Raw genomic sequence first — 26,952 nt, forward strand, 5'->3', positions numbered from 1 at the left:
GGAAATTTCAATTAGCTTTAATAATTGATATTGTGAAGACAGGATGATCATAGCATTGTCCATTGTGAGTGACAATTAGTGTAGTACTTGGTCAGGTCAAGGACTGGACAACAATTCAGTGTTGTACCTGATGACTATGCCCTGAGTCCCCAATAGATCATTGTTAAAACTGGTGAGGATTTATCTTGATATTTAATCATAATGGATATTGGTGTGGTTTAGATCGACTTAATGGATGACAATGAGATGTGGATACATAGTTTCTAAGTTCGTGTGCCTCGAGGAATTTACAGCCAACCTGAACAACGATCTGTTTTTAACACAATTTCAGAAACTGATCTTTGTAATGACATTGGTGACACTCACCAAGTGACCCCTGCAAATAGTCACGGGGGAAGATGTCAGATTATTTTACTGTTTATGGAAGATAGAAATCAAAAACCACTAGTGGAATTTGTACAAGGCACAGAAAAAGTTTTTAGCAGAAGACACTGAGAGGATGTAACAGTAGTGTTCTTGGAGGAGATAATGTTTGACAAATAAAATTGGAAAAAATCTACCATGGAGATTGAGTCCGAGGATACAGTGTCTCCGCTTCCGTCCCTGCCTGGAAGGTCCTATTCCTACAAACATGTCATTCTTCCCTTTAACCGGCGGTAAGGTTTCAGGTTTGGTTTGTGTTCAATCGTTGAAAGATTAGAAATTATGCTAACAACATTGTTTTAGTGTGTAAAATGTTCTCTTGTACTCAGTAGGCGACATTTGTATTTTTGTTTCTGAAATGTTCAAATGTTAATTGTACTAGAAAGATGTCAGTTTTAGCATGTGAAAATGATTGTGCTCTGCCTCCCAATCAAATCAAATTTTCATGACATCATTCAGGATTAATGTATGATATATTGGTTTACTCATTCACCTCTCACGTTGAGGACCAGCGTTTGATTCCTTCATACATGTCATGAAAAAGATGCATGGAGAACTGTTTGATTTAAGGTAGAGTTTTCCCAAGTGACTGGTTTCTACCATTCCCTAGCAAGACCACCCTGAAACTTGCTTGCTTTCGTTTGGATCAGCAGGGTTAATTATCGAATGTCAAGTCTATAGAAATTGTTTCACAATTACTACAAGAAAAAAAGAAATTTTGAAAATATTTTCATTTGAATATATTCCTAAGTGGATGTGTTTGTATTTAGGATCTAAGAGAGACGTCCACATACCTAAAAATGAACGAGAAGGAGAAATGTTTGGAGAGAAGGAATTTTATTTTTAACTTAAAAACTAGAATGTTTTTAAGTCATACCTGAAGTAAAGAAATCAAGTATTAATTTGTGCTACTGGGCAACAAGAAACTTAATATTTCTTTCACAAAGAGTAGATGTGACTCTGGGGACAGCTGTATGTGCCTACTATTTAAGGTGTTGATTAAAACATTTTTGTGGCTACATAATCCCCCAGTACCTTGTTGTCACTATTACTTAACAAGGTTGTCCAGAAATCCATGTATAAGGTTATTACCAGTTGTAAATATTTAATGTCATTTTCTGGTCTGGATGCATATGTTCTCAATCTCTCCCACAAATACCACATTTCTTGAAAAACTCAAAATCATAAGATTCATTCATGGAATTCTTCACCCAGAATGTGAGCAAAAAAAAAAAAAGCTTGGTAGCAAAGATCAGCATCAGACGTTGATATATTATGTTAGTATTCTTATCAACTATGAAAACCTCATACATCAGCATTGTCATTCATACTGCTATGAATGCAGTGTTATTTGATGCTTTCATAGAAAGTGCATTCTGTTCTTTATATAGCATCTTAAAATTCTTTCTTGAAAAAACTTTTTTGTGGGGAAAAAAATCTTAACATTTCATATCAATTTCCCAGTTGAAAAATATGCGTGAGATTAAAGACATGTTCTATAGTTCAAAGGTCAAGGCTATTTATATGGAAAATATCTTTGCAATGATAGAAATTTTTAATCCTTGAGATAATATTTTTCTTCTACTACACTGAAAATATTGATATGTGTGACTCAATATTGAAGTGTTGGTACACCTTCACTTATTGTAAAGGTATAAGTATTTGGGAATATAATGAACTTGCATATTATTGTATTGAAAAGGAATATGAGACAGCATTTCTGTTAAATTAAAGTTGTATGAATCAGAGGGCAGTTCCAATATTTTATGACCTTTTTGTAAAGATTTTATGCAGAAAAGAAAAGTGACTTTTAACTTGAAGAGAATTTCATTATATTCATCTGTTGAATATTTTGATTGTTGTGTCTTAATAACACAGGTGGAGTAATTTTAGTCGATAAAAATGTTCAAAACAAAATTTTAAGGTATATAATTGCACGCTGCAGTCAGGTAGAAACCTGTTATGGTTGTAGGGAGTTTTAGGGAACAATGTAAAATCTTTAACATTGTTATATTTTTTTTCTTGAGATTTATGCAAAAATATTTAGAGTAATTCAAGGTACAACAATATAAATTGTATGTAAATATTAAAATTAGGACATTTTTCAAAGTTATGTTTTGCACCTGTCAGATTTATTACAATTGGTGAGATGCAAGTTTTAATGCATTTGAAAATGAAAAGAAAGTGGGGGGGGGGGGAGGAAAACAAGAAATTGGTATTTGATATTAGATTTTTTTGGGTCATTCTGAAGAAAATGTCGCCATTATAAAATAAACTTCTTTATATTGGATTCAGTGTAAATATAAGATAGTTTAGAACTTTACAGATTTTTTAATCTCGGACATTTTCACTAGTTGACCACATTGATTCTGAAAGTTTTAGTTAATATATCATACCTGACATAAGACCACCAGATATTATAAAGAAAACATCATTATTTTTAGAGTTATGGCCCTTTATTTTCCTTGCCTGTCAAGAGGCCTTGGACTCTGTGCAGACTCTGAGGAAGACCTCAATATCTAACATATTAATTGTTAAAACATGAAAGGTTGACATTAATCCAACACTTCTTACTCTTTTTTTCATGCATTTCTGTGATTCTGAGTTTTCTTTAAGTGCGGAGAATAACTTTTTGTAAGTTTCATCAGGGTATGAAACATTTTTTTTCAAAGTTTATAAATCCACACATAATTGATTTTTTTCAAATGAATATCGGTTCATAAGTAATCATTTCATCCAACACTTTTGTTAAATTAGAAATAGGGAGACATTAACTTCGATTCAGGGAGACTTCAGCAAACATGTACAGTAAATATTGTAAGGGTATTATATAGGAAGGGTATTTTTAACCTCTGGATTAAAATTCTACTTTAAATAATCACAAAGCTTTAAATGGTACAATGCCTGTAGCTCCTTCAGGACACAGACGGTGACACATCAGGGTGTGTGGGTGAACTGGTTGGAGTAGAAGTAGTGTAGTCATTGTCGCCTTGTTCATTTCAATGTTACGCGGACATCTCTAGTGTTACCATATATACCTGGTGTATCATTTCATCCCATTGAATCATCCCTAGACTACCTCTATAGTGGCCTGCTGTTTTACCGTCAAAAACGTAAGTAATTCCCAAATCTTTAAGAAATGACCCAAATGAGTCATCCTTGTGTTACTTAAGTCTGCATGCTTAGGCATGGGTTGCATCTGGTATCAAAATTCATCAGATTCTTCAGAATGTTATTATTTAAAATTCTGATATACCTGTTCTAAAACCCTTGGTACTTATTAATAAGTTCATGTTAGCTCATCTTAAAAGTTCAATAAATCTTTATTTTTCTTGATAATAAAAATATCTACCGATTTACGTCAAGTTCAATTTTGTTTTTTTCGGGACCTAACCTATATATGTCTTAATTGAAATGGATGTAGAAGTGTTCCCATAAAACTGTATTTTTGTCTATTCAAAAAATATATATCTTTCAATATTTTCAAGTAGTTTTGATGAGTAAATCTTTTATTATAGCATCTCATGCTGTGATTCTAATTGAAAGCTTTTCAAGGATGACTGAAGATGATGTAAAACTGAGCATATTTGTGTGATGATTCGGTGTCACGTATTCATTTATTGGTGTCAGAATTCGGGGATTATGCTGATACATTGAAATCTTAACAAATATCATTGAATTTCAAGAACTGGAAAAACCTAATGCTGAATGATTTATTGGGTCAAACATTAAAAATTTGCCTTGGGTAAAAACAGAAATGACTTTGAAGGTTTGTGTGGATATTTGATGTGAGGTGTTAAGGTACACTAAGATTATGTATTAGATATATACATATTTCATGTGTTCCTGTAGTAACTTAATCTATAGGATTAGTACAGTAAGTTGAAGTGACCAGAATAGCTCTGTCAATTAAAACATCAACCATTATGCAAACTCAGTTGAAGATTCTAGGTGTGTGTGTGTCAGTCCCTCTCATGTGGGGGGTTGGGGGGGGGGTTCTCAGGAAGCTGAGAAATGGACAGTCATGTGCTGTCTGGTTGTGTCCTTGGGCAAGACCAATTACTCCAATTGATGTTGTTAATATATGGTGGGCCTTCCATATGTTGTTCAGTGAGGGACTTGCTACTACAAGGATTGGTGTCTGCCTCATAATGACCGTGGCTGCATGGTTGGCCAATAAACATTGCAAACATAAAAACAAATTGAGTTGTATATTTTTGAGTATGTTTAAATCATTGCTAGAAGTACAGATATAGAAGGAAGATCTCTGGTGATATGTTCCACACAAGTATTAATCTGTTACAAACAAAAGTAGATTTGTATGTCTTAATATACATACAACAGGTGAACACACAGACAGCCTATTCAAAACAGGAAGTGTATACTATTAAAGTTTGTCCTTGACCTAAAGGTGGGATGGGATAAGTTTTTCTTTGTATTAATTTTAAAAGTGTTCTTTAGATCAAGAGTATACAGGTCTACCCATCACTTCAGGTGACAGCTGGAAATATGTACGTATTGGTAGAAATATGAAGATCATTGTCTTGTTCAATTAATGATTCTTTGTGATTGATGATCTTTTGTGTTTGTATGTTGTAGGACTAATGTGACATTAGACATGCCACGGGGCAGTGATAGCTCCCTCAGCCAGGTCAGCATTGGCAGCCATGGTAGTTCCCAAGGGAGCTATGCTAGCCACGGTACAACGCGAAGCCGCAACGAGGACACACACAACTTCAGCGCCCCCTATCAGGGTGCAGAGGCATGGTGGAGTGTAGGGGGGTTCTTAGAACAGGGTCTCACTCACCAGAGTGTGGGTCTTTCTCTCCATAAACATGGCGATGAAGATACTTGGGATTTATCAGACTCACTGGCTGATCTCTACCATGAGGTCAATAAACGGGACAAGGAATCACTTGACCAATCAAATGAGGAGGAAGAAGAACCGGAAAATAACAACAAAGCATACAGTATTGACAAACAATGGATAGATCAGGATACCAGCAATGGATTTATACGAGTGTTCGATTCTAATTCTGAATCTTCAAAACTCTTCCCATCAACATTGTCCACGACGGCACAGAAAATATGTTTTCAGTGCGGGAGACCGCCAAACTCCCTTCATATTCAATTCAATGGGGACATCATTAAAAGGCTGGAGCCGTTTGATTGTCCCCTGGCACTACAGAATGAATACTTACAGAAAATTGGTTATAGGGATATTCATAAAATACAGGAAATGGGATCTAACGACAGTATACCATGGCTTGTCAAATTCTATGCAGGTAAGAATTGAGCAGATCAAGAAACCCTTTTGCTTGGTCGATGCATTTTCAAACCAAAATTGTTCATTGATTAACTTTAAACCATAAGCAGGTTTCATTATGATAGCTTTCTGTTTAAAAGTAAAAAGATGTTTTTGAAATTTGTGAAGGTTTTGAAATCACAACCTACAAGTATCCATTCATGGCTATTGAAATACAATAACCAGAGCTAAATGCATTTGATTTGATTAAAAGCCAGTCACCTTGAATCTGTTCCTGTCAGAATATTATAAATTTTAAATCTTCCCTCAAGTTAAAAATTGAAATTGAATTTAGAATTTATAAGATTTCAAGTTTTTCTGGTAACTTAAAATTTATCTTTTAAACTCAAAAGTTTATAAAATTAATAAAAAAGTAGAAAAGTTTACATTCTAAGGTCCAGCATGGTGATATTTAACATAGATCAAGTGTGTGGTCAGATGTTAGAGTTGTATGATTTTAAATGAATCATTAAAAAAGAAAGAGAAAGATTTCAAGAAATAGAACCCCACCCACCCCATAAAAAAATTAAAAAAACAAAAATAATGATGAAAGGAAACAAATGTAAAACGAAACTCGAAAAAGAAACAGTTTATTTATGTTACATGTGAGGTTGCTTATGCAAAGTGCTTATTTTTTGTGAGAATCTTGTTTAAAATATTTCAAAACTGTTTCATGCAGATGGCAATTTGAAAACTTGATACTTTGCTGGACTATGATATCATGTCTGTGGGAAACATACATTTAGAATGTTTCTGTATATACTGTAAAAACATTAATTTTTGTGGAATTTTTATCTTCAATTGAATTCATGGTACAGTAATTTACATGGATTGTAATACTAGAGGATTTTAGGAGTAAGTAAGTACCAACAAAAATGCAATTTTTTGCAAAACCACAAAATTGGAGCTTAATGAAAATAAATACTTCTACAAAGGGCTGATTTTTCATATCTACTTTACCCAAGTCTTAAAAAGATATTTTTCATCGTGATTCATTTGTGTGAAAATGTCTTGGGCGTATAAAAGCAGTGTGGTTTGAGGCTGGGAAATTCCATCATCATTATCTTAACCAGTCTGGGATGAAATATCTTTCGCTCATGTTCAAGGAAAATTCATTTGAGAAAATCATTTATAAGTATTTCGTACTTATTGTAAATAAACATGTTGTTGGTCTTATAGGTAAACAAGTTGTCAAGGAGAATAAGGACAGAAATTGAATATTTTACTCTAATGGTGTTTTACCTCAGGGGGGGATATGTGTGTGGCATACAATTTAGACCTACAGATCTATTACGATCAGCAATCAGTGATGAATAAAATACTTCTGTTTTTGAGGTGGAAGATAATTTCTTGATGCTCGTAAATTTGCATGTTATACTTAGTTTCATTTTCTACTGCATCAAATCACGTCCATATAAAGTATTAGTACAGTGTGCAAGGTTCTGAGTTATGGAAAACGACATTTGAGGCGATTCAGACGTGTATAATAGTAACAGTTTAGATACGGAAGATTGGATTTATTGTTCAAAGCCGCAGGAAATAAGGAAATATTTTACACATATATTTAACATTATCAGTGCTAGGATCTGTCCCAACTAAAGTGTTGTTATCAGTACAGTGTGTATGTATTAACCCAATATTAGCAAACCCAAAGATTGAAGCCTGTGTATTCCGTCTTGTGACCTCGACCAATATTTAACCTGTAGGTTATTATTTTGATTCTGTGAAATTACCTTCTGGTTTTGGGTTAGAGAAATAGCATATAGCTCAAGCAATTTTATTATTTGGGTTAAAAGGTTTAACATGTATCTAGAATGCCTCAGATTCACTTGTTTCAAAATCAATTAGCTATTGGTTTGTCACTGTTTCTTGTAAAAGAATCAATCATTTTATTACTCTCAATTGATCTAGAGACTGTTTATTCATTCAAAGATTTTTGATGATATTTCTTATGAAAGTTAAGTACATATATATAAATGACAAAACTTTGTTCCCTTTTCAAAGGTCAAGGTCAAGGTCACGATTGCTTTTGGGAGGTCATCGCTCTAGCTAATTTATTTACTTCTTCTTGATCGTAAATATCTGACTATTGCCCTCTTGTAGAGGTTCAAGGTCAAGGTCACCATTACTATTTACAGAAATTTATCAAATTTTGTAAGTTATATATAGATATGGGAGTGGGGTTATTCATGTTTTAAAGTTTTTTTTTTATTTTCCCTAAAACGGTCATCATCAGCCTTAATGCAACTATAACCTTTTCATTGTCATCAGGGTCATGCATAAAATTGAGTGCATCCCTGATGACCTTCACCTCATAATTGTTGCAAGAAGATGTTGAACATACTCGGTGGCACCAATCATATTTAAGTAACATTACCAATGGGTGATGGGAGAGTGATATTGAAACACACATAAAATACAAAAATACAAATTTGAAACAAGAAACAGTGGAGCCAAATAATAAACATAATTGCATTATACAGCTGTTTTATCCTAGGATTTGCCAGTAATGCTAAGGGCCTCAATTTTGAAACCTCGTAGACTACTGAAGACAATCCAAAATGATCGAAAGAAAGGTCAAAATCTATAGGGAAAGGTGCTCTAGCACCATAATTTCAATACATTTCATAATTATCATACATGTTGTGTTTATATATCTTCAAAATTTCAGAAAAAGGTTAAGTAGTGCATATTATGTAGCCCCAGAAAACTTTTGAGTGAAACAAGACCACGTGTGGGGAATTTTACATAAGAAATATCTACATAATAAAGTTTAAAAAAACAAGTTTTAAAAGTTCAAAGTATTGTGACTCAAGCAGTTTATGGAATTTAAAAACATATATGGAAGAAAAGCTTCTCTGCCACTCATCTAACAAGGTTTAAAAGTTTATGAAGAACTGATCTTGATAAGTTTATTGACCACAGTTTTATTAGTAACAGGTGAGCTAATAATATTGGCATATTGTCAAACATCTGAGTTTTGAATGTAACCCACACAATATTTGTTATAATGATGATCAGATCTGTTGTAGAACTTAGTCTTAATTCCTGTAGAAATGGTAGGCTTGTAAGTCTAAGTGCATTGAACCTTAGCTGTAAAAATGAATAAATCATTCAACCGAAAAACTGAAATCATACACTAGTATTTATACTAGTATTCCATTATGTAATATACTTTATTCCCCGATCTTATGTTTTTAGTGCTGTTATGATAAACAGCTCTTAAATTTATTCACAAATGTCAACGGAACAAATTTTTTTCCTAAATTCATTCTTTTGGTGTAGAATTAATTTTGTATTTACTCGAATAACACTTTAATCTTTATTTAAATTTTGTCTTAAAGAATTTAAGAATTTAAAATTTAGTTGAAAATGAAATATTGAAACTACATTAATTTTCTAGCAGATTAAATATTACTGTATAAAATTGCTAATTCTGACATTTGATATTGAATTATTACTGTGGAAAATAAATTATAATTTGAATTTCCACCTCTCCATATATCATTATAATTGATAAATTTGTACCCATTTTAATTTCCTGTAAAGAAATTATAATGATAAATTAAATCCGCTGCTTTGTATATGAACATGGTTAAAATTGATATGCCACCAAAGAATCAAGTTAGACCTGTTTTGATATAATAAAGTCGCAGTTTGAGACATTTATCAAAAAGTCCATATTCATATTGTTGAGATTTTGTCCTGAAGAAATATCTACCATTTTATCCATATTAACTAGTTATAGTGATTTAGAACTTCCTGTTACTGAATGCCTTGAAGGTCATAACGCATCACGTACGAGTAACATAAATGAAATGAAAGACACATTTTTTCAACAATTTTAATGTAATTTGATAGAAAAAATATTCATTTGAACACCTTAAAAATATAATAGGCCTTCATGGTGTACATATACAAGTTTAAAAAGTCCTATTACAAAATTCGTCAATAGTATTTTTAAGAAAGTTTTGGTAAATAAATGCAGAAATATATATGTTTTGAAATAAAATATGAGTTATGAGTGATTAAACACCTTATTACGTATTCCAGGTGTACACATCGTTAACTGTAAATCTTTGTAGATCTACGAGCTTTAAATGTCGACAAGTGTACATGTCAGTGACTAATTTGATTGTGTAATGATTATTGCTAGACAAGTTTGTGATTAATGTGTCTTGTGAGTACGATCGCCTCAGAATGACAGATCTGGCACATATGACGTAGTTTAGTGTAGAATATATCATCAGTCATTAGATTTAATCTGAGGGAATGTTTCACTGGTAAATACAAAAACAGTGTGGCATTTATCTGGCAATAAATGCAATTGGAGGTTGGAGTTAAGAGGTTGCCAATAGGACAAAGGTCATGCAGACAGAAGTTCTTGCTCAAAGACATTGGTATAAAGCCTATTGCGGTTAGGCCATTGGAAAAATGTTTTGGAATCTTAGTGAATTATATGACAAAGCTGGGCTTATATACAGGCAATGGGGTCAATTGAAGTAGAATTACGGTAAATCGTTTGAATCTGAGGTTGCAAATTTAGAATTTCGAAGTTTGAAAGCCTTAGAAACCTCCGCTATATTACTGAAGGATATGTTTATAAATAAGAAATGTTTAGGCTTTTCAGCACAAAAGAGTTAAAATTTTCAATCCATAATTACTTGAATCTGGCAAAAAGCCCAAGCTTGTTGATATGCTCTTCCCTTTTAGACATTTTGTGAATGCATTAGAAATTTCAACAATTTAATGCCACATCATCTTCTTGTGTAATAAGCCCAACCACCCATATCTCCTTTAAATCTGGGCTATGATAATCTAATGGCTGGAAATTAATCAGTGAAACATCAGTTAAAATATATATATATATAAAACTGGACCACTTTACCATGGGAGGGTAGGGAGGGTTCATTTCACCATAATAAACCGTGGTTTACTTATCATTATAGTTTCTTGGCCAGGGCCGGTTCATTTCATCATGCTTCACAACACCATGCTACTGTGGGGTTGCGCTTGTTGTGGGATAAATCTGGTAGTTATTTAGAAGGAAATCCTGTGGACAGTCTTAAATCATTATCACCTACCCAGCTGTTGGTCACCAGGCAACCAGCACTGTAAGACATCAAATATTCAAATAAATCTATAGTTAATGGATAGAAGTCTGAAATTTTAATGTTTTGGCGTTATACTAATGGACGTTTTGTAACCACATTTCGGCACAAGTTTTCTGTCAATGCCTAATTGACATTGAAGCATTTGTGTGAACTATTGAAATATCAGTTAAAACTTCATTCTGAAATTGAAGGAAGCAAAATTTTAATGCCCGAAAAATAGATTTGAATAAAACTTTCAATAAAGATTGAGCAAAATCTTGAGCTGATAGAATTAATTGTATTATGCCGGTCTGTAAAGGTGGGGCCATGTCATCGTAACCCTCATGCATGGTTTAATTCTCATTCCGTGAGTTTGACAAAGGTCAGAAGTATTGTATACATACAGCACATGTTCAGTCCTTTTACTGATGTTTAATATTACCCTTTGCTAGCCCTATAACTGGTGAAACATGCTTTGTTGCTGGCATTTATGATGTACTTTAAACTATTTGACTGTATAAGTTGAAAATAGACAGGTATTCCAGAGCTAAGGGTGGAGGATGAGAGTGGGGCAATCTAGCTGGAGGATAGGACTAACCTTTCTGTCATCTGAAAGGGAGGGGGTTCAGTTTATCAAGGTTTATTAAGGGATAACTGAAATCTTCCTTCAATACAAGAGATGGATGGGGGAGGGTGAGGGAGACGGGGGGGGGGCGATGGGAAAGCTTTTGTGTGAGAAGTTATTAATTGAAGGAACTATCGTATGCTTATTCTACAGGTATGGATGTACCTCAGCAGGTTTTTATATTGTGGGTAATTAAGGACCTTATCTACCGATAACAGCTTGTAAACAATATGACAAAATCGCTCTTTAAAAAAATTTCAATTACAAATTTATCGTTTTCAAACAACAAACTTGATTTGTAGATAAATCAAACCACAAATTTTGTATACATGACCATGCTCAGTCAGACCAACAGTGTCGAGCGTGGATATAAAGTCGTTTTTAAAATCCATGTATGTAGCAATTAACTTCGTATAAAATCCCGACATTATCTTTAACACTTGTATATCATGTAATTACTTGGCAGTTACTAGAGCTTTGACGACCATGCAGTGTCCTGTATTTTAATAGCTCAAAATGTTTTATTTACCAAATGAAAATCTACTTCAATGTGGGTGGATCTCTTCGGCAGGTCTAATGGAGCGAGAAAATTACCTAAGTGTGTGATTATAAATGAGAGGGTTCAAACTTGTGAAAAGTGACCCGTGTTGACTTATGGGAACTGGAAAAGTCAAGATTTTATATCAGAAAAAAGAAATAGAATGTGATCAGTGAGGAAAGATATTATTGTTATACTGATGGTTAAAACTGGTGTTGTTCATGTACCAGTGAACTCTTTATGGATCAAAGAATTCTGACTTCATCACAAAGATGTGATTTCTTTTGGACTTGTTTATTGAAGATTTTATCACGAGATCAGTGATCTGATGTGGAGATTAAAATTTAAATTGTATTTGATTCGCTAAAATAAAATGTTTGTCATTTATTGAACAAGTACACTGTGTTCAGGTTTCTTTTTGGTTTCTTTCATCTATGTTACTACATGCAAACAAAATCTTGAAAAGATAAATCAAGCTTTTTAAAGGCATTGTTTGTATCTTAAATTCATATGCCCAATATATGTATATTTCATAGCAGAAAATATTAGTAAGAAATTCAAATTTGCAGCAAATTTTACTCTTAAATTTTTGTTTTCCGTTATCCTTCCTGTCCTTATATTTTGTGCCATCACTTAACTTTTTATGGCAATTTTCAGAGAGGTCCAGTTAAAGTCAAGATGTCTCTCCTATATAAACTGTCTTGAATTATTTATAAAAATGTTTGGCCTTTGATCTTACCTATATGTTACAGGAAACACATGTATTTTTTGTTTGGCCAAAGTAAATTTCATGATGACAGAAGTGTCATCATTTGTCAATGATTGCCGTCCATGCTACAATTGTAAATGAAATTTGGCGTACAGTGTATCATGGCCATACTGTCTCTATTATATTCTTAGACTAATTAACGGTCATGTTTCATCTTCAATTAATTAATAAGGCTGGTTTGTTTTTTTTGTTTGTTTTTGTTTTGATTTTTTGAAAATGTTATTTGATGTAGCTTGCAAATCTTACTACAGATTATCTGAAGCAAAAAATGTATTACCATGCTGTACTTAAGATGCCTGTGATGGTTTTCCTACAAGGATTTTTCAATTTTAACAAAATTTTTTCTATTAAACAGGGAAACCAATTTCGGACAGCACATACTCCCGAAATCAGTTGTCAGCATATGCCATGGTCAGGAAAGGGAAACTACTCCATCAGTGGGTGCGAAGGCTGTGTGTGGTGTCTGGAACTCGACTTCAAATATACAGAGGTTAGTGTATGTCAGATTCAACCTTGATACTCAAGGGGTTACGATCACTTTTGTTCCTTATGCCCCTGGAACATTTTATGGCAAAATTGAAAGCATTAGCAATTAATAATTTGATTGGTCTAGAGAGGGTTTCAGGAGAAAAATAACCTGACCAATCAAAGACTGAAATGCGCCTTAGATGATTACAAAGTGGCCACACCCAACATTAAGCCAGCAAAAAATACTGTTATGCGACCTCAAGATTCTTTTGATGTGGATCAGTCTAGTCTTATCGTCTTATCCACAAAGTGTGGTACATGGAATCTTCAATTTTGCCCTGAAAACTTTCGACTGCTAGGCTGCCATCATCAGAACCAAATCTTAGCACTGACTGTCTACTGGTCAGTGGTCAATCAGTGACTTAATGGACAGTCTTAATACCATCCTTTGTTCTTACATTTGAGACAGTTAGAAATGTTTTCAAAAGTGACGTTAATGTAAATTATTTTCCACTGTTTCATACAACATTTAATATCAGAGTATACGATGTACCGATTGTGTTTTGATTTTTAATTGACTTCATATTCCCATTAGTGTCTTTAAAGGATAATTAAAAACACTTAAGTCTTAAATATTTCAACACCATAATCATTTAAAAATTTTAATCAAGTGTGATTTTGTTTGATCGCAAGATTAAACAATTCAAAGGGTATCCCTGCAGCCTTTATTTACACAAATACCCGTCTTAGAAGTCAACAAACTTACAAACATAGGGTAAGTAATCTCCGTTCTCTCCATACACAGAAATCACAGAGGCCACACGTAGGTGTTATCTGAAATACATATATACACATTCCACTCGGAAATTTTCTCACACTAGAGTCATGAAATTTAATGAGGTTATAAGTTTGATATCAGTGTCGAAGCCATTGTCCCATTTGTTCTGATCGTGTTTGCCCTGACCCAGGGGTCGGTGAAAATAACCTTCTTCTCTTTTCATGCTTCAGTCTCTTTTGACTCTTAAAGGATTAAATGAAAATATGATGTATCCGTTCCTGTGTTTTTTCTCATCAGTTTGCCTGATTTGTAAATACCTGTGCTAGTAGGGGACGTTCACCTTGTGTTCTTTCTAGATTCTTGATATTGAAAAAAAGAAATTCTGAAAAGTAATTCAAGTTATAAAGACCTTCAAAGGGTCAAGTGAATTCCTTTGCTAAATTTTTTGGTGGGAATTAAAATAAAATGTTTAATAGAGATATTTATGTATGTACATTTTATTCCCCTCTAAAAATTGAAATAATATCAAAATTCAACATTGAGGTTTGTTTTTTTAATCTTGCATGCTCTGTAGCGATGGAATTGGGAAAGTGAGTGTTATTACAGGGTTTATCAAGTAATAAGCCCGGGGAGCAATGTATATATATATATATATGGGTGATTGGGTGATAACACACTTGCCTTTCACCTAGATATCCTGGTTCCATTCCTTGAATTGACATGAAAATGGGGTCACCTTCAAGACCACATGAGTTTTCCCTATGTGTAGTTCAATTACCTCTTACAGTGATTGATATAAGTTGGAAAAAACTTATTTTTGTAAAATAATTAAAGTTTATTGTTCTGTTAGACTACGTGAATTTTCACCATTGCTGGGACCTGTGATTTCCACATATTTGCAATATCTCAATACAATGTCAATTTGCAAGTGTTATTAGACAAGCAGATTGAAAAAAATTATCAAATTCACCAAAATATAAGACTTGTTTTCTTGTTTTTTTTTTTAGATAAAAACAAGAACTCAAAACCAACTGTTGTACAATTGGCTAAGGGGTCTGTGGAAGAGGTGCAGGTCAAAGGTCATGAACTCTGCTTGAAATTGACATCCACTCTTCAAGGTGACAGATCAGTGTATCTGGCATTTTCTGATGAAAACACTTATTCAAAATTCATCAGGAAAACGAAAAAGGTAAAGTTTGCATCCAGGAAATATTTGTTCTCTATGACAAGCTGAAAGTAATAAACTTGTATATAATTATCCATTGAATTTTATATAAATATTGGTAATCCCAAAGTTGTCAGGATATCAATGGATGATTTTTTATTGTTTTTTTTTATAATTCTGATGTCAATTCCTGGTTTTGTTTCTAGGCGACAGCAAAGCTTCCATCAAAGGCAGACTTGTCTAACTGCCACTTAGAGTTCCTACCCGAGACTGTGTTCATAAACGAAGATCTACGTATCCTCAATCTCCGCCATAATGCCCTTAAAGAGAGGCCAATTGAGGAAGATATATACACCATTGGCTGGCTAGATGACCTGCCCAGGTATTCCTCCTTCACATCCTAGAAAAGATGAAGCAGCATTGAAAAAGCTTATGTATTTTTATGTAATCTTGAGGTTGCAATCATGGCAATTCTGTTATCTGGTTTTACATAGCTGGTGGTGTTTACTTTTCAATATAATTCTCCTTGAAATTTTTAGAAGACATTTGAAATTTCAAATCTATTCTTTTATTTTTTTTAAACAATTGCATATATAAAACATATTTTTTTCTTAATAATTGATGGATTTGCTAAAAATCCAAGAAGTTGACATATAACAGGCAATGAAATATAGCATGTATTTGCATTTCTGCAGAACTGAAAAAGATATGGGTGGGCTTATTACCAGACATGGCCTAAGTATCATAATCACTATTTCCTCTTCTGTCTCTAGGTTCAGCAACCTTCGAAGTCTGAACTTGGCTGACAATGATCTCCAGTGTTTTCCCATTGCCGTTTGCAAGATGAGGACTCTAACAGAACTCAACGTGGCGAGTAACAAAATCACAGAAATTCCATCAGAAATATCCGATCTTTCCAAGTAAGTAAAATTCAGCTAAACCTTGTATCTACCATTATAAATTGTTAAGAGATATTTGACAAAGTGGAAGGAGGTTTTTTTATTGAGAAGTAATAATAAAAAAAAACCAAAAATAGCAGGAAAAATAAACTAAAAACAAAAAAAAAAGCAGAAAATGAGAATAGATTGTTCTTGCCATCAATCAGACACAGCTTCAAGTTTTTAGTTTAAAAGTGATCAAGAATTTGTTACAATCAGTCAATGTTTTTCTTAAAGTCGAAATGTATTAATGTAGATTAACTCTATGAGATACTGTTATTGAAGGCAAGCTTCAAAATTAAAAAAAAAAACTTAAAAAAATGGATGGGATTTTAAAATTCCCAGAAAGAGAAGTGAAGAATTTGTCAAAGTTGTTATCATCTAGAATATTGCAATTGTGCCTGCTTTCTTGAGGGTAGAGCGTTTGACTAAAGATACACATTAATCTTTAACCCAAATATGAGAAAATACCCATGATGTCAGATATACATTTAAATGTCTTGTATTTGTAGTTTACAGATGCTGCATGCTCATAATAACCATCTGACATTCCTACCTGAAAGCATGGGTGAAATGAGGTCACTTAAGGTCATCGTTCTTGCTTTCAACCACTTTACCACAGTCCCAGATATCCTGTTGGATTCCCATCAGGCTTTTTTCCATCAGCACCTAGACAGTGTTATCATGGCTGGAAACCGTGTGGAAAGACTGCCTCACGAAATTCTCAGTAAAATGAGACATGTGAAAAAAATAGACCTGCGGATGAATTGCCTTACATTGCTCCCAAGTGAAACTGCCAAATTTCATATGTTGGAAAATGTGACACATCTAGATGTGCGAGACAATCATATTCCTGATTTGGATGTGCGATCACTGAAAGCTTTGGAATATTTAAATTGTGAAAGAAATGCAATGCACACACTTCAGATCAATGGAATGTCTTTGAAAAATCTTTTTGCATCAAAAAATGGTAAGTGGTGAAATAATGCCAGCAGTTTAAGGCTTAATTGATTTACCCAGAATGTTATCATATGAATTATACATTCAGCTCATACTTATACATTTGTGTATATATAATATATACATATATAATTCATTAATATCATATATATTTTGATTATGATATTTATGATGCTTTGCCCCACAGCAATTAGAGGACAATGATAGGACCAGCTTTGTTGTAGTTGAATTAACTTTAAACTGTTGCACAAAAAACTTAATCAAAACTTTTCATGGATTGAATAGATACTTACCAAAAGGTATTTGGTTGTACTATCATGACTTTGTATATAGTGCAAATATGGTAGTCAACTATAAAATTCATTAGGAAGGGCGATGTGGAATTGAATATATCATTGTATCATTAATGCCGATTATCTGTAATCAGGGAAAATATGATAACAACCATGATAGAATTTTCACAGAAACTGGGCAATAATTGCGATACAGTATTCACAGAACATATGACTTGATTTGTATTGTAGAAATAGAGGCTTGTAAATAATGTTCTTTTTTCTTCTGTCATGGGTATGAAGGGTCACATGAGATGCATACAGTCAAAGACAGCTCGTAGCTTTGTTTACAAACATTTTAGAACACTTTTTCGTAAGTTTTCATCAGTACTATTGTGTAACTGAAGAACTTTATGGTGTCTTCATCTGATTGAGAGTGTTTATCTCTGTGTTGGACTATTTTGTTCTCTGAGGAGACAAGCTGTGTTGGTAGAGCATAACACTAACAAAACCTCATTACATGTTGTTGGTGAATTTGATCTTGTCGGCAAGATGTTCTCCATGTTGGATAAACAAAACAGACACTAATAAGTGTAAAAATATATCTGTTTCAATACGTAAAGATTTCAGGGAAAGCATTAGGGAACTGACAAGGTATTACATATATATAATAATAATATGAATTTCTGTCTTTTAGAACTGCAGACTTTTTCCATCAATCCAAAACCAGAATGGCTAGTCAATTTAGAAATAGCTCGGTAAGTGTTTGAACAGAGTTTTCTTTCCAAATATATTGTTGTAGCAAATGACAAAAGAGGAGACTGCTGTGCCGGCTGGATTGTGTTTAGATTCCACTCAAAAGTCTGTCTGGGGTTTCGTTCTAAGATAACGATTCATCGGGGATGTAGGGCCTCTATTGGATAGTTTTGATAATTGCGTATTATTGATTTTTTATGCTGTCTTTAACTGACATATGTTTTTTGTGAAATATCTGAATTCCTTATCGTTTGTATTTGCAATGGAAATGAAAAAAATCATATCTGAGAATTTAAACTTATAACCTCCAAAATATGGGCCAACACTACTCCCTATCCCCAGAAGTGCTAGATCAGTTACTGATCAATTGTATTACAATTCCTGTATAGGTCTGATATGCCAGTAAAGTTACAATTGTTTCATAGGGCTCATACCCTGTTCAAGAATTATTATGAATTTTCTTTTAAATGTATGTATGATAAATTCAAATTCAATAACCTGGTATTGATGTTCCTGTTTCTTTTCAGCAATAAACTAATGGTCCTACCTCCCTGGGTGTCGGAGTGCTTTTTTCTGGTAAAGCTAGACGCCAGTCACAACAAGCTGCAAAAACTCCCAAATAAGTAAGTTTTGGTTTTCAAAAAATATGATAAAACAGTATGATGTTTGCGTGAGGGATTGAATGAAGGAAATTCTTGGAAAAGTGAACATATGCTGTTGAGAAATCCAAGATATACTATTATGTTCCTGGATCAAATGTATGGAATTTATTTCAACATCAGATCAAAGTAGTCTTTGAATTTGACCTTTTTATTTGAAGGTTAAAGATAAAGTTCGTGAGGTTCATTCTTTGCGATTTTTCATGTGATCATTTTATTGTGACGAGACTTAAATCTTTGTTGAAAGTAAATATTATTGTACATTGATAATTGATGGTGTGTTTTTTGTCTCAGGCTGTTTGTGAACGCCCAGAAGTTAAAGATACTGATGCTGGGACATAACTGTTTATCCGAACTGCCATTAGAGATGGAGTCTACAGCAATAGAAGAGCTCCACCTACAGTGCAATGACCTTGCGGTTCTTCCTCAACAACTCCTCTGTCGCGCGTCCAGGTAGAGTACACAAAACAATAGGCCATCATCACTTCAGGCTATCGTAAAACACAAAGATTTTTTCTTCTCTTTCGTTTTTTTTATATTTCACATCTAGAGATTAATAAAGGAATTAACACATTTATTTAATTCCAATACTTGTATCTTAATTTGAAAAAGCAAAAGGGGAGTGATGGGTCTTGGCTTTCTTGGATGGTAGATTGAGAGTTGTAATAGGATGTTACTTGTCAAGCAGTTTTTCCAAAAGAGGAACAAATCAGTCCGTGCTTTCATGGTTGTGTCCTTGGGCAAGTACTTTGAATGTGATGGGCCTCCAGTATGTTGTTCAGTGGTACTACATGCAGAGTCTCAAAATGTAAACCTTGATAACAAACATATGGAAAATGGTACTTTTGAATATATGAATGCAAAGACTGAAGGAGTTGGAGATCTTTATGTGACAGATTCCCAAAATAATGGTAGATAAGTATTGTTTAAGTATTCACCTTCCAGGACTAGAATAGTGGTTTACTTATTGTGATGTGTTCCCAGATTGCGGTACCTGAATGTGACGATGAACCAGCTGGAGGATATGCCACCCTTTCCCCACACTGATGGCGTAAACAGGATGCAGGAGCTGTTTATGTCGGGAAATAACTTGGGAAATGCAGCACTCCCCTTTGCATGTACATTTCCTCGACTCAAGGTGCTGCATATTGCCCACAATAACATCACTGACCTCCATAGCAGGTAATCTCCTGGTTTTGTGATACCTTGCATTTACAAAATGATTTTGTTCAATATTTGCAAAAGCCATTAATTTCTTTTATATACCCCATAAAATTGCAAGGAGCCTATTAAATTGTATCATTACCACCCAAAGTAATAATGGCCATGACTTTAAACACCTAACTTAATGATCCTACACTACCTATTTAATTATGCAAAGTTTTACTGCATTAAAATAATTCATGAAGAGATATGAGGTTTAGTATTGTCATTATTAAAGCACATCAGATTACTGATTACCATTTTGTTGAGAGTTTTGCATTTTCAAAGTCATTGTTGATGTTTTAATGACTAGTTTTAACAATGTAACTACAGCTTTTGTAAATGTAATTGATTTTACCATTTTGATCGTTTTTGAAGGAGTTATGCCCCTTTACCTATATCTGTTGAAAGACAATTTTTCATTTGAGTTTTATATAATTTTGACAAAGTATGACTCAAATTTTAAAAAAGTGAATTATTTTGACTAGAAATACTTTTGTTTCTATAAATTGCCTGCTGAATTCTCTGAAGTATTTATTAATTTTGAGATTTTCATTAAGACATGAGACGTTTTGATATTTCTTCACTTAGAATAGATTTCAGTTAGGAAAATTATGTTTTCTGGTATGTTAATTTCAAAATTGTTCTTATTACAGAGACATTAACAGACTGGAGGTGCTGCAGGAACTTAACATATCCGGGAACCTATTACGTTCCCTTCCTTCTGCACTGTGTAAACATCCCAAGCTTCAGTGTCTCCGAGTGAATGCCAACCTCCTCAAGGAAATACCTGACTTCAAAAAGTCACCCAGCCTCAAGGTATAATGATAAGTTCATGGAGCTGACTGGGCATATTATGTTAAGAAAACTAATCTCATGTAGACATGGTCTTAATTTAAGGAATAACTTAGCATCAGGGCTGTGCGTAATTTTTACTTAAGAATTTAATGATTATAGAATTGTTTTGAGGGGGGAAAAGAGACAGGTTTTAATTGACAGCCATTAAGATTTTGTTTGTTTTAAGGGGGAAAGAGACAAATTTTAATTGACAGCCATTAAAATATTGTTAATTTTAAGGGGGGAAACAGACAGGTTTTAATTGACAGTCATGAAAATATATTTTGTTTTAAGGGGAAACATATACTGGAAACTTTCATTGATTTTTTTGTATCATCAACCAGATGCAAACACATTATCTGGTACTAGGAGTATAGGTGTAAGGTAATGAATAGCACTGCTGAAGCTTTTGTTTGTTCTCTTCAACAATCAGTATAGGTATGGGTGGGCTTATTAACAGACATGAGCGTATTAGTGAATAAATATTATGTTTGGATATGTTGTACAGATACTGGACGTAGGATCAAATCGTCTGTCAGAGTTACCTGTCAGTAAACTGATGGGATCTCAGGTACACCTACTGGATATCTCTGGTAACCCGAACTTGATGGTGGACAGCGGAGAGCTCAAGGGTATCAGGTAAGTGTGGTAAACATGTCGGAGAAAAAGAGAAAAAACGTTACCTGGATATTGTCTTAGGACAAGTACCTTGAAATGAGTTCTATGTATTAGAAGTTTTGGGGTGCTGGGAATGGGAGCCAATCTTTTTATAAATTCCTATGTCAAAAATAGGACAAAAGAATCTGGAATGGAGGGGTAGGGTCATGTTTTAAAAGTTCTAGGGCATTGCTGTATGGGCAATAATACTGTAGGGCTGAAATATCAATGTGTGTTTAAATTATTGAACGATGGTTCAAGATTTCTTGATGAAGCAGAGTGTGTTGGGGAGATGGTTGAACATGCAGTCCCATCAGGTTATACTTGCAGTGGAGTGTGATCTTGATGTGATAGAAACATCATTTTTTGTTTTATAGAAATATTATTAAACAGTTCAAGAAAACTGTGTCAGATCCTACAGCCTTTGTGCTATGTTATCTGTGGGTTTTAAATGAGGTGCCGATTATCAGCAAGTTGATGATATTTCTCAGCAGAAAACATAACAAAGCTGACTAGGTACTAACTGAAGTAAATTGTTACGATGTAAAAACAAAGTTTACTTACTCTTCAAAGAACCTACCATCTTCTAACGACCCATTTTCTGTTCCAGCAACTGGAAGAAGATCAGTATGGTAGACATGAGGGGACAGAACCGATCTCTCCTGGATCTGAGACAAGCTCCATTTGATGATGTAAACCAGCCCTGGCAGTCGGGATTGTCTCAGACTTCTGGCATGAGAAACAAGTGAGAAATTAGTAGACAAATTTACATGAGATACAAATATACAGAAAATTTCTAAATATCAAAAGTTTGACTTTATAGGTTGAATTCTCAAACTCCAGACGTTTAGTAAATTTGTTAAAATGTATATTCAAGTATTCATTTTTGCATGTTTTTTTTTGTTTGTTTATAAATTATGTTGAATCCTGACAATGTGGATTCAAACAAATATGAAACATATGCATTTTCATTGCATCCAGAAAAATGTGGAAGTAATGAATATGTAATCATGGTTGTGTTTTGTTTTTTAGGCTATCTGTGGCCATTGTGAACAAACCAAAGTTCACCAACGAAGTGGAGGGGTTGTTCGGGATGTTTGATGGGGGTCGAAACGATGAGGTGACCAAGATTTTAGGTGACATCATATGTGATACCCTGCTAGCCGAGTCCAAGACGATCTCCTCACAGAAACTCTGCATGAAGTACACCATGCTGGCAGCTCATACGTACGTCTTCTATACCCTTGTTGTAAAAAGATATTCCAATGGTTACGCTTCTGTTTCTATAGTGTTTTTCATGTTAAAAGTCCAGATGGCAAATAATTGGAAATTTTTGGTTTAAGTGGGGAGGTGAGTTTATTACAAAAAATGATATATAGGATTACTGATAAATATATATTTTTGTTCAGTAATAAGCCCACCTTCTGACCATGAAAAGTGCTTATCAATAATTTGAAATGCTTATTGCTAAATACATGCTGTCTTATTTCCTTTTTGGAAATATGATGTATATTTAAATAAAAGATTTAGATCTGATCTTAGTTTTGTATCATAGGTAGCTAGGTTAGTCAGATTTTTAAAAAACATGGAAGTGATTAATATCATACAGACGGAGACTTGAAAAAAGGTTCTTGGAAAAAGGACTTTCAAAATTGTATTAGCAATAGATTAAGTAGTAAGCAAAAAAAAGAAAACATTTGTTTTTCTGTTATTAATTTGATTGTAGCCTTTGGGAGCAAATAACATTATTATGTAATTTTGATTGTAGTTTTAAAGACAGGGTGACTTCATGAATATTTTTGATATTCACTTCAAATGATTTTTTAATTTAACAGGAAGCTCAAGAGTACAGGTCAGAAGGTAGGAGCAGCTGCTGCTCTTTGTCACATCAAGAAGGTCACAGAGGGGACTAACACACATCACCTGCTTAATGTGGCTAATGTAGGCGACACAGAGGTGGTCATCAGTCGTAGTGGTGAGGCAGTGACTCTGTCACGTCTCTTTCTGATCCAGTCAGACACGGAGGAGAGCCAGCGGATCTGTAGATCCGACGGCATCATCACAGAGGTACTGGGATGTTATAGATCTGGCTGGAATTGAGGATAACTTACTTTATAGAATATTGGCTATTAATGATAACTATTTTTGACCATGATGGAAGCTGTTGTTGGGGGTCCTGTCATGAGCGGACCATCCAGGGAAAACAGATTAGGTTAGGTAGATGGCCCTGTACCTTTCCACATCTAATCGGAAAATTAAAAATTTTGAAAAGAGTATTTCTGTATTTACTTGGCAACGTGTCTTTACAACTGTAGTGCTGTTCAGTAGATTTATTAACCATTTTTCTTTTGTTATGGTCCTGTAATACGCCCACCCCTGACTAAGTAAGATTGTAACATGTTGGGCCCTGGGCTTATTGCAGGATAAATAAGGGCGATGTTCACTGGTACTGCATAATTATTAAGGGTCAATAAATATGAAAGATATATAGTTTTATGTGTTTGATTTCCTATTTGTACATTTTGCATCATAGTTTGGTAGGATTTGACGAGTTAGAACAATTACATGAGATAAAAACTAGGATGAATGTCCATGATTCGTTCTATATCAGTTCTCTTTTGTTTTATGCAGGATGGCAGAGTAAGTGGAGTGACGTTCAATACACGACTACTCGGTTGTAGCTATTTATACCCACAAGTTCTTCCAGACCCTCACATCACCTGTGTCAACCTCAGACAAGACGACCAGCTCATCATCATCGCCAACAATGGTCTCTGGAAGTACATGTCATACCAGGAAGCTGTTGATGAAATCATAGATATTCCTGACCCTGTTCGGGCGGCAAAACGCCTCCAGGATTTAGCTCAGGGATATGGTTCCAAGGAAAGTATTGGAGTCCTTGTTGTTCGGCTGTTTTTGTCGGATGCTGAACGCCTCAGGATGAAAGACATCCTCGAGGAACAATTCAAATATGAACAAGAACTTTTAAGTGAGATTGCTAAAAGAGATGCCGCTCGGGATGAAGAGAGGCGAAGGAGAAAAGCACGAAAAGCTCAAGAGGAAGATGCTGTACCAATGGACATATTGAAGCTACGAGAGGCAAAACGGCAACAGAGGAAACAAGTCACAGAGGTGTTTAATGTAGAGGAAGGTGCTGAGGAAAGTGGAGAATATGTTAGTCTAAAAAGCATGAGCTCAGATTCTAATAGTGGTTCTGTGAATTCCACGAATTGGGAATCGCTTCTACAGCAGCGGCTGACAAGTGAAGTTAAAGACAAGGAGATAGAGATGGTGCTCGGGGAGGATTTGGATGCTGAGTTTGGTCCAGCTGTGGACCAGGTTGATTCTAATTGGGTACAGCAAGGAGGTAAATACCTGGGTGACAATGCCTACCATTTGGGTAGAGAAATCGTGAAACCTCCATCTCCATGTGTTGATACTGGACCCAAGTATGAACCTTTCATGGGTCCTGTATCAAGACCAGTCTCAACAGAATCCATTGAGTTTCAAAAAGAATATAACCAGCCATTTGACATAGACAGAGATGCCATTTTGTTTCATCAGATGCAGCTAGCGCGATCAAAGAGTCGAGGAGCTAGTATTGACAGTATGGACTCAACTCAGTCTGTCCCTGTGAGTGGTTCGATCCGACAGTTTGAGCCTCAAGCTAAGACATCGTCACATAGCATTGAGGTTCTCATTCATAGAACGGCATCCTTACCAAAGAAAGCAGAATTTGGAGTGTCTGTTCCTGATGCACGGAGGTCAAAAGGTCAAAAACACAGAGCAGATAGTGACAATGAAGGTTCTGATGAAGACCTGGAGCCTGCAGGAGAGGGACGACTTGATGAAAGAGTGTCATTATCTGATGGAACCATCAGAAGAGGGTCATCGAAAAAGAATAAACCTATTCCATCAAAAAGATTGTCACAAGAAAGGACAAGGAGGGAAGAAAAAGATCATTTGGATGTAAACATGTCAAAAATATCATCAACTGGACAAAAGGATTACAAGTCTGTAGAAGAAGACCAGCATGTTGTAACAGAATCTATGGAGCAAGTGTTCAATTTCACAAACTCTGAAGAAAGTGTGAAATTTCCTGATATAAGAGAAATTGGAAGATTTTCTCGGTCAGAAGACTCTGAAGGTGGAATGGCATTTACAGAAGAAATAATTGAAGTTTCAGATGTAGAGCAATGTGTGAAATATGACAATGGAGAAGAAATAATTGTCATAGACACATACGACCTTTCTGGTAATGAACAAATTGATCTAAGGGACACAACCAAACTTGAATCTGAAAATACAGAAATGTATGACCTTCCGATGTACCTGGGAGGTAGCACGGATAGTGACCCTGCTGTACATGTGTTCAAATCTGAAGTTCCTGTTCCGGACGTACAAGAGGAAGATTTATCTGTTGTCAGTGGTTACAAAGGAACAAAAAAGGAACCAAAAAAGCATCCAGCACCTGCACCCCCTAAACCCTACCTACCCCCAAGAACAGTCCCATCCAAATTTCAAAAGAATGAGATTTTGATAGACTGGAGAGCTTACAAACCCAGGAAGTCGAGGAAAGCACCATCACCACCGTTACCTTCTCAGAGACCTTCGTCTCCCCCAATTCCAGAAAGAGCAACATCCCCAACCCCTCATGTTAATAGATTAGCCCCTTCACCCCCTCCTCATGAGGCCTTTGTCCCTCCAGTTAAAACAAGTAAGAAGATTCCCCCACCCAGACCACCTTTGCCATCAGACCATAACCCAAGTGTTCCCAACAAGAACTCAAGTATACAGGTGAATGGCCAAAGGGGAAAGGTTGTTCCAACTAGACCTCCCCCTCCACACCCTCCAAATAGAAACTCTAGTCTTGTTAGCAATGGTCACCACACTGTGATGGCTATTGAGGATCTTTATGCGAAGGTTGAGCAGCGCAAGAGTCCTCCAGAATCCTTGAAACTAGCTCAGGAATCCAACTCCCTCACTAGTCTCAAAGAACTTTATGAGATGATGGAAGAGGATGATGAGGCAGATGTCACTATTCAAGACTGGGGTCAAAGGTCAAGAAGGGGTGTGGCTAATCAAGGAAGTCAAAATTCAAAAGGAACTGATGTTGATGATAAAGGTCAGATAGACAATAAGGTGAAACAGAGTGACTTAAACTACCAACATAAGATGCCAAAAACTGTTTCTTGGGATTTATTAACTTCTTCCGGTACTCAGTTGAACAGGTCTTTATCAGAGCAGAGCTTGATTATTACATACCTGTAACACTGGATAAGTCTGTGTTAGAGCAGAGCTTGACTGTAACCTACCTGTGACACTGACAAGACTGTGCTAAAACAAAGCTTCATTTTCACCAACTTGTGATATTGGCTAGTACATGTTAGAACCAAGCTTGACTGTTACCTACATGTGACACTTGATAGTCTGTGTTAAAACAGAGCTTGACTAGCCTACATGTGACACTGGCTCTTTGTAAGGACAAAGCTTATAAGTCTTAATA

The 26,952-nt window shown here is 34.9% G+C and overlaps 1 protein-coding gene across 1 annotated transcript; it reads left to right on the plus strand.

The window, feature by feature from the left end:
* Positions 1-561: 561 nt before the first annotated feature.
* On the plus strand, positions 562-26,717 carry LOC132553520 (PH domain leucine-rich repeat-containing protein phosphatase 2-like). The gene is made up of 17 exons (XM_060217771.1): positions 562-656; positions 5,023-5,708; positions 13,109-13,243; positions 15,007-15,188; positions 15,371-15,546; positions 15,938-16,084; positions 16,615-17,072; positions 18,032-18,092; positions 18,618-18,713; positions 19,044-19,202; positions 19,734-19,931; positions 20,609-20,771; positions 21,298-21,428; positions 22,057-22,191; positions 22,479-22,673; positions 23,282-23,513; positions 24,078-26,717. The coding sequence occupies exons 1-17, from the start codon at positions 562-564 to the stop codon at positions 26,715-26,717; spliced, it is 5,889 nt and encodes a 1,962-aa protein (XP_060073754.1).
* The last annotated feature ends 235 nt before the right edge of the window (positions 26,718-26,952 follow it).

The sequence above is a fragment of the Ylistrum balloti genome, unplaced genomic scaffold, assembly GCF_031769215.1.
Source record: "Ylistrum balloti isolate Yb309-2 unplaced genomic scaffold, AGI_CSIRO_Ybal_v1 Utg369636, whole genome shotgun sequence".
Classification (NCBI taxonomy): domain Eukaryota; kingdom Metazoa; phylum Mollusca; class Bivalvia; order Pectinida; family Pectinidae; genus Ylistrum; species Ylistrum balloti.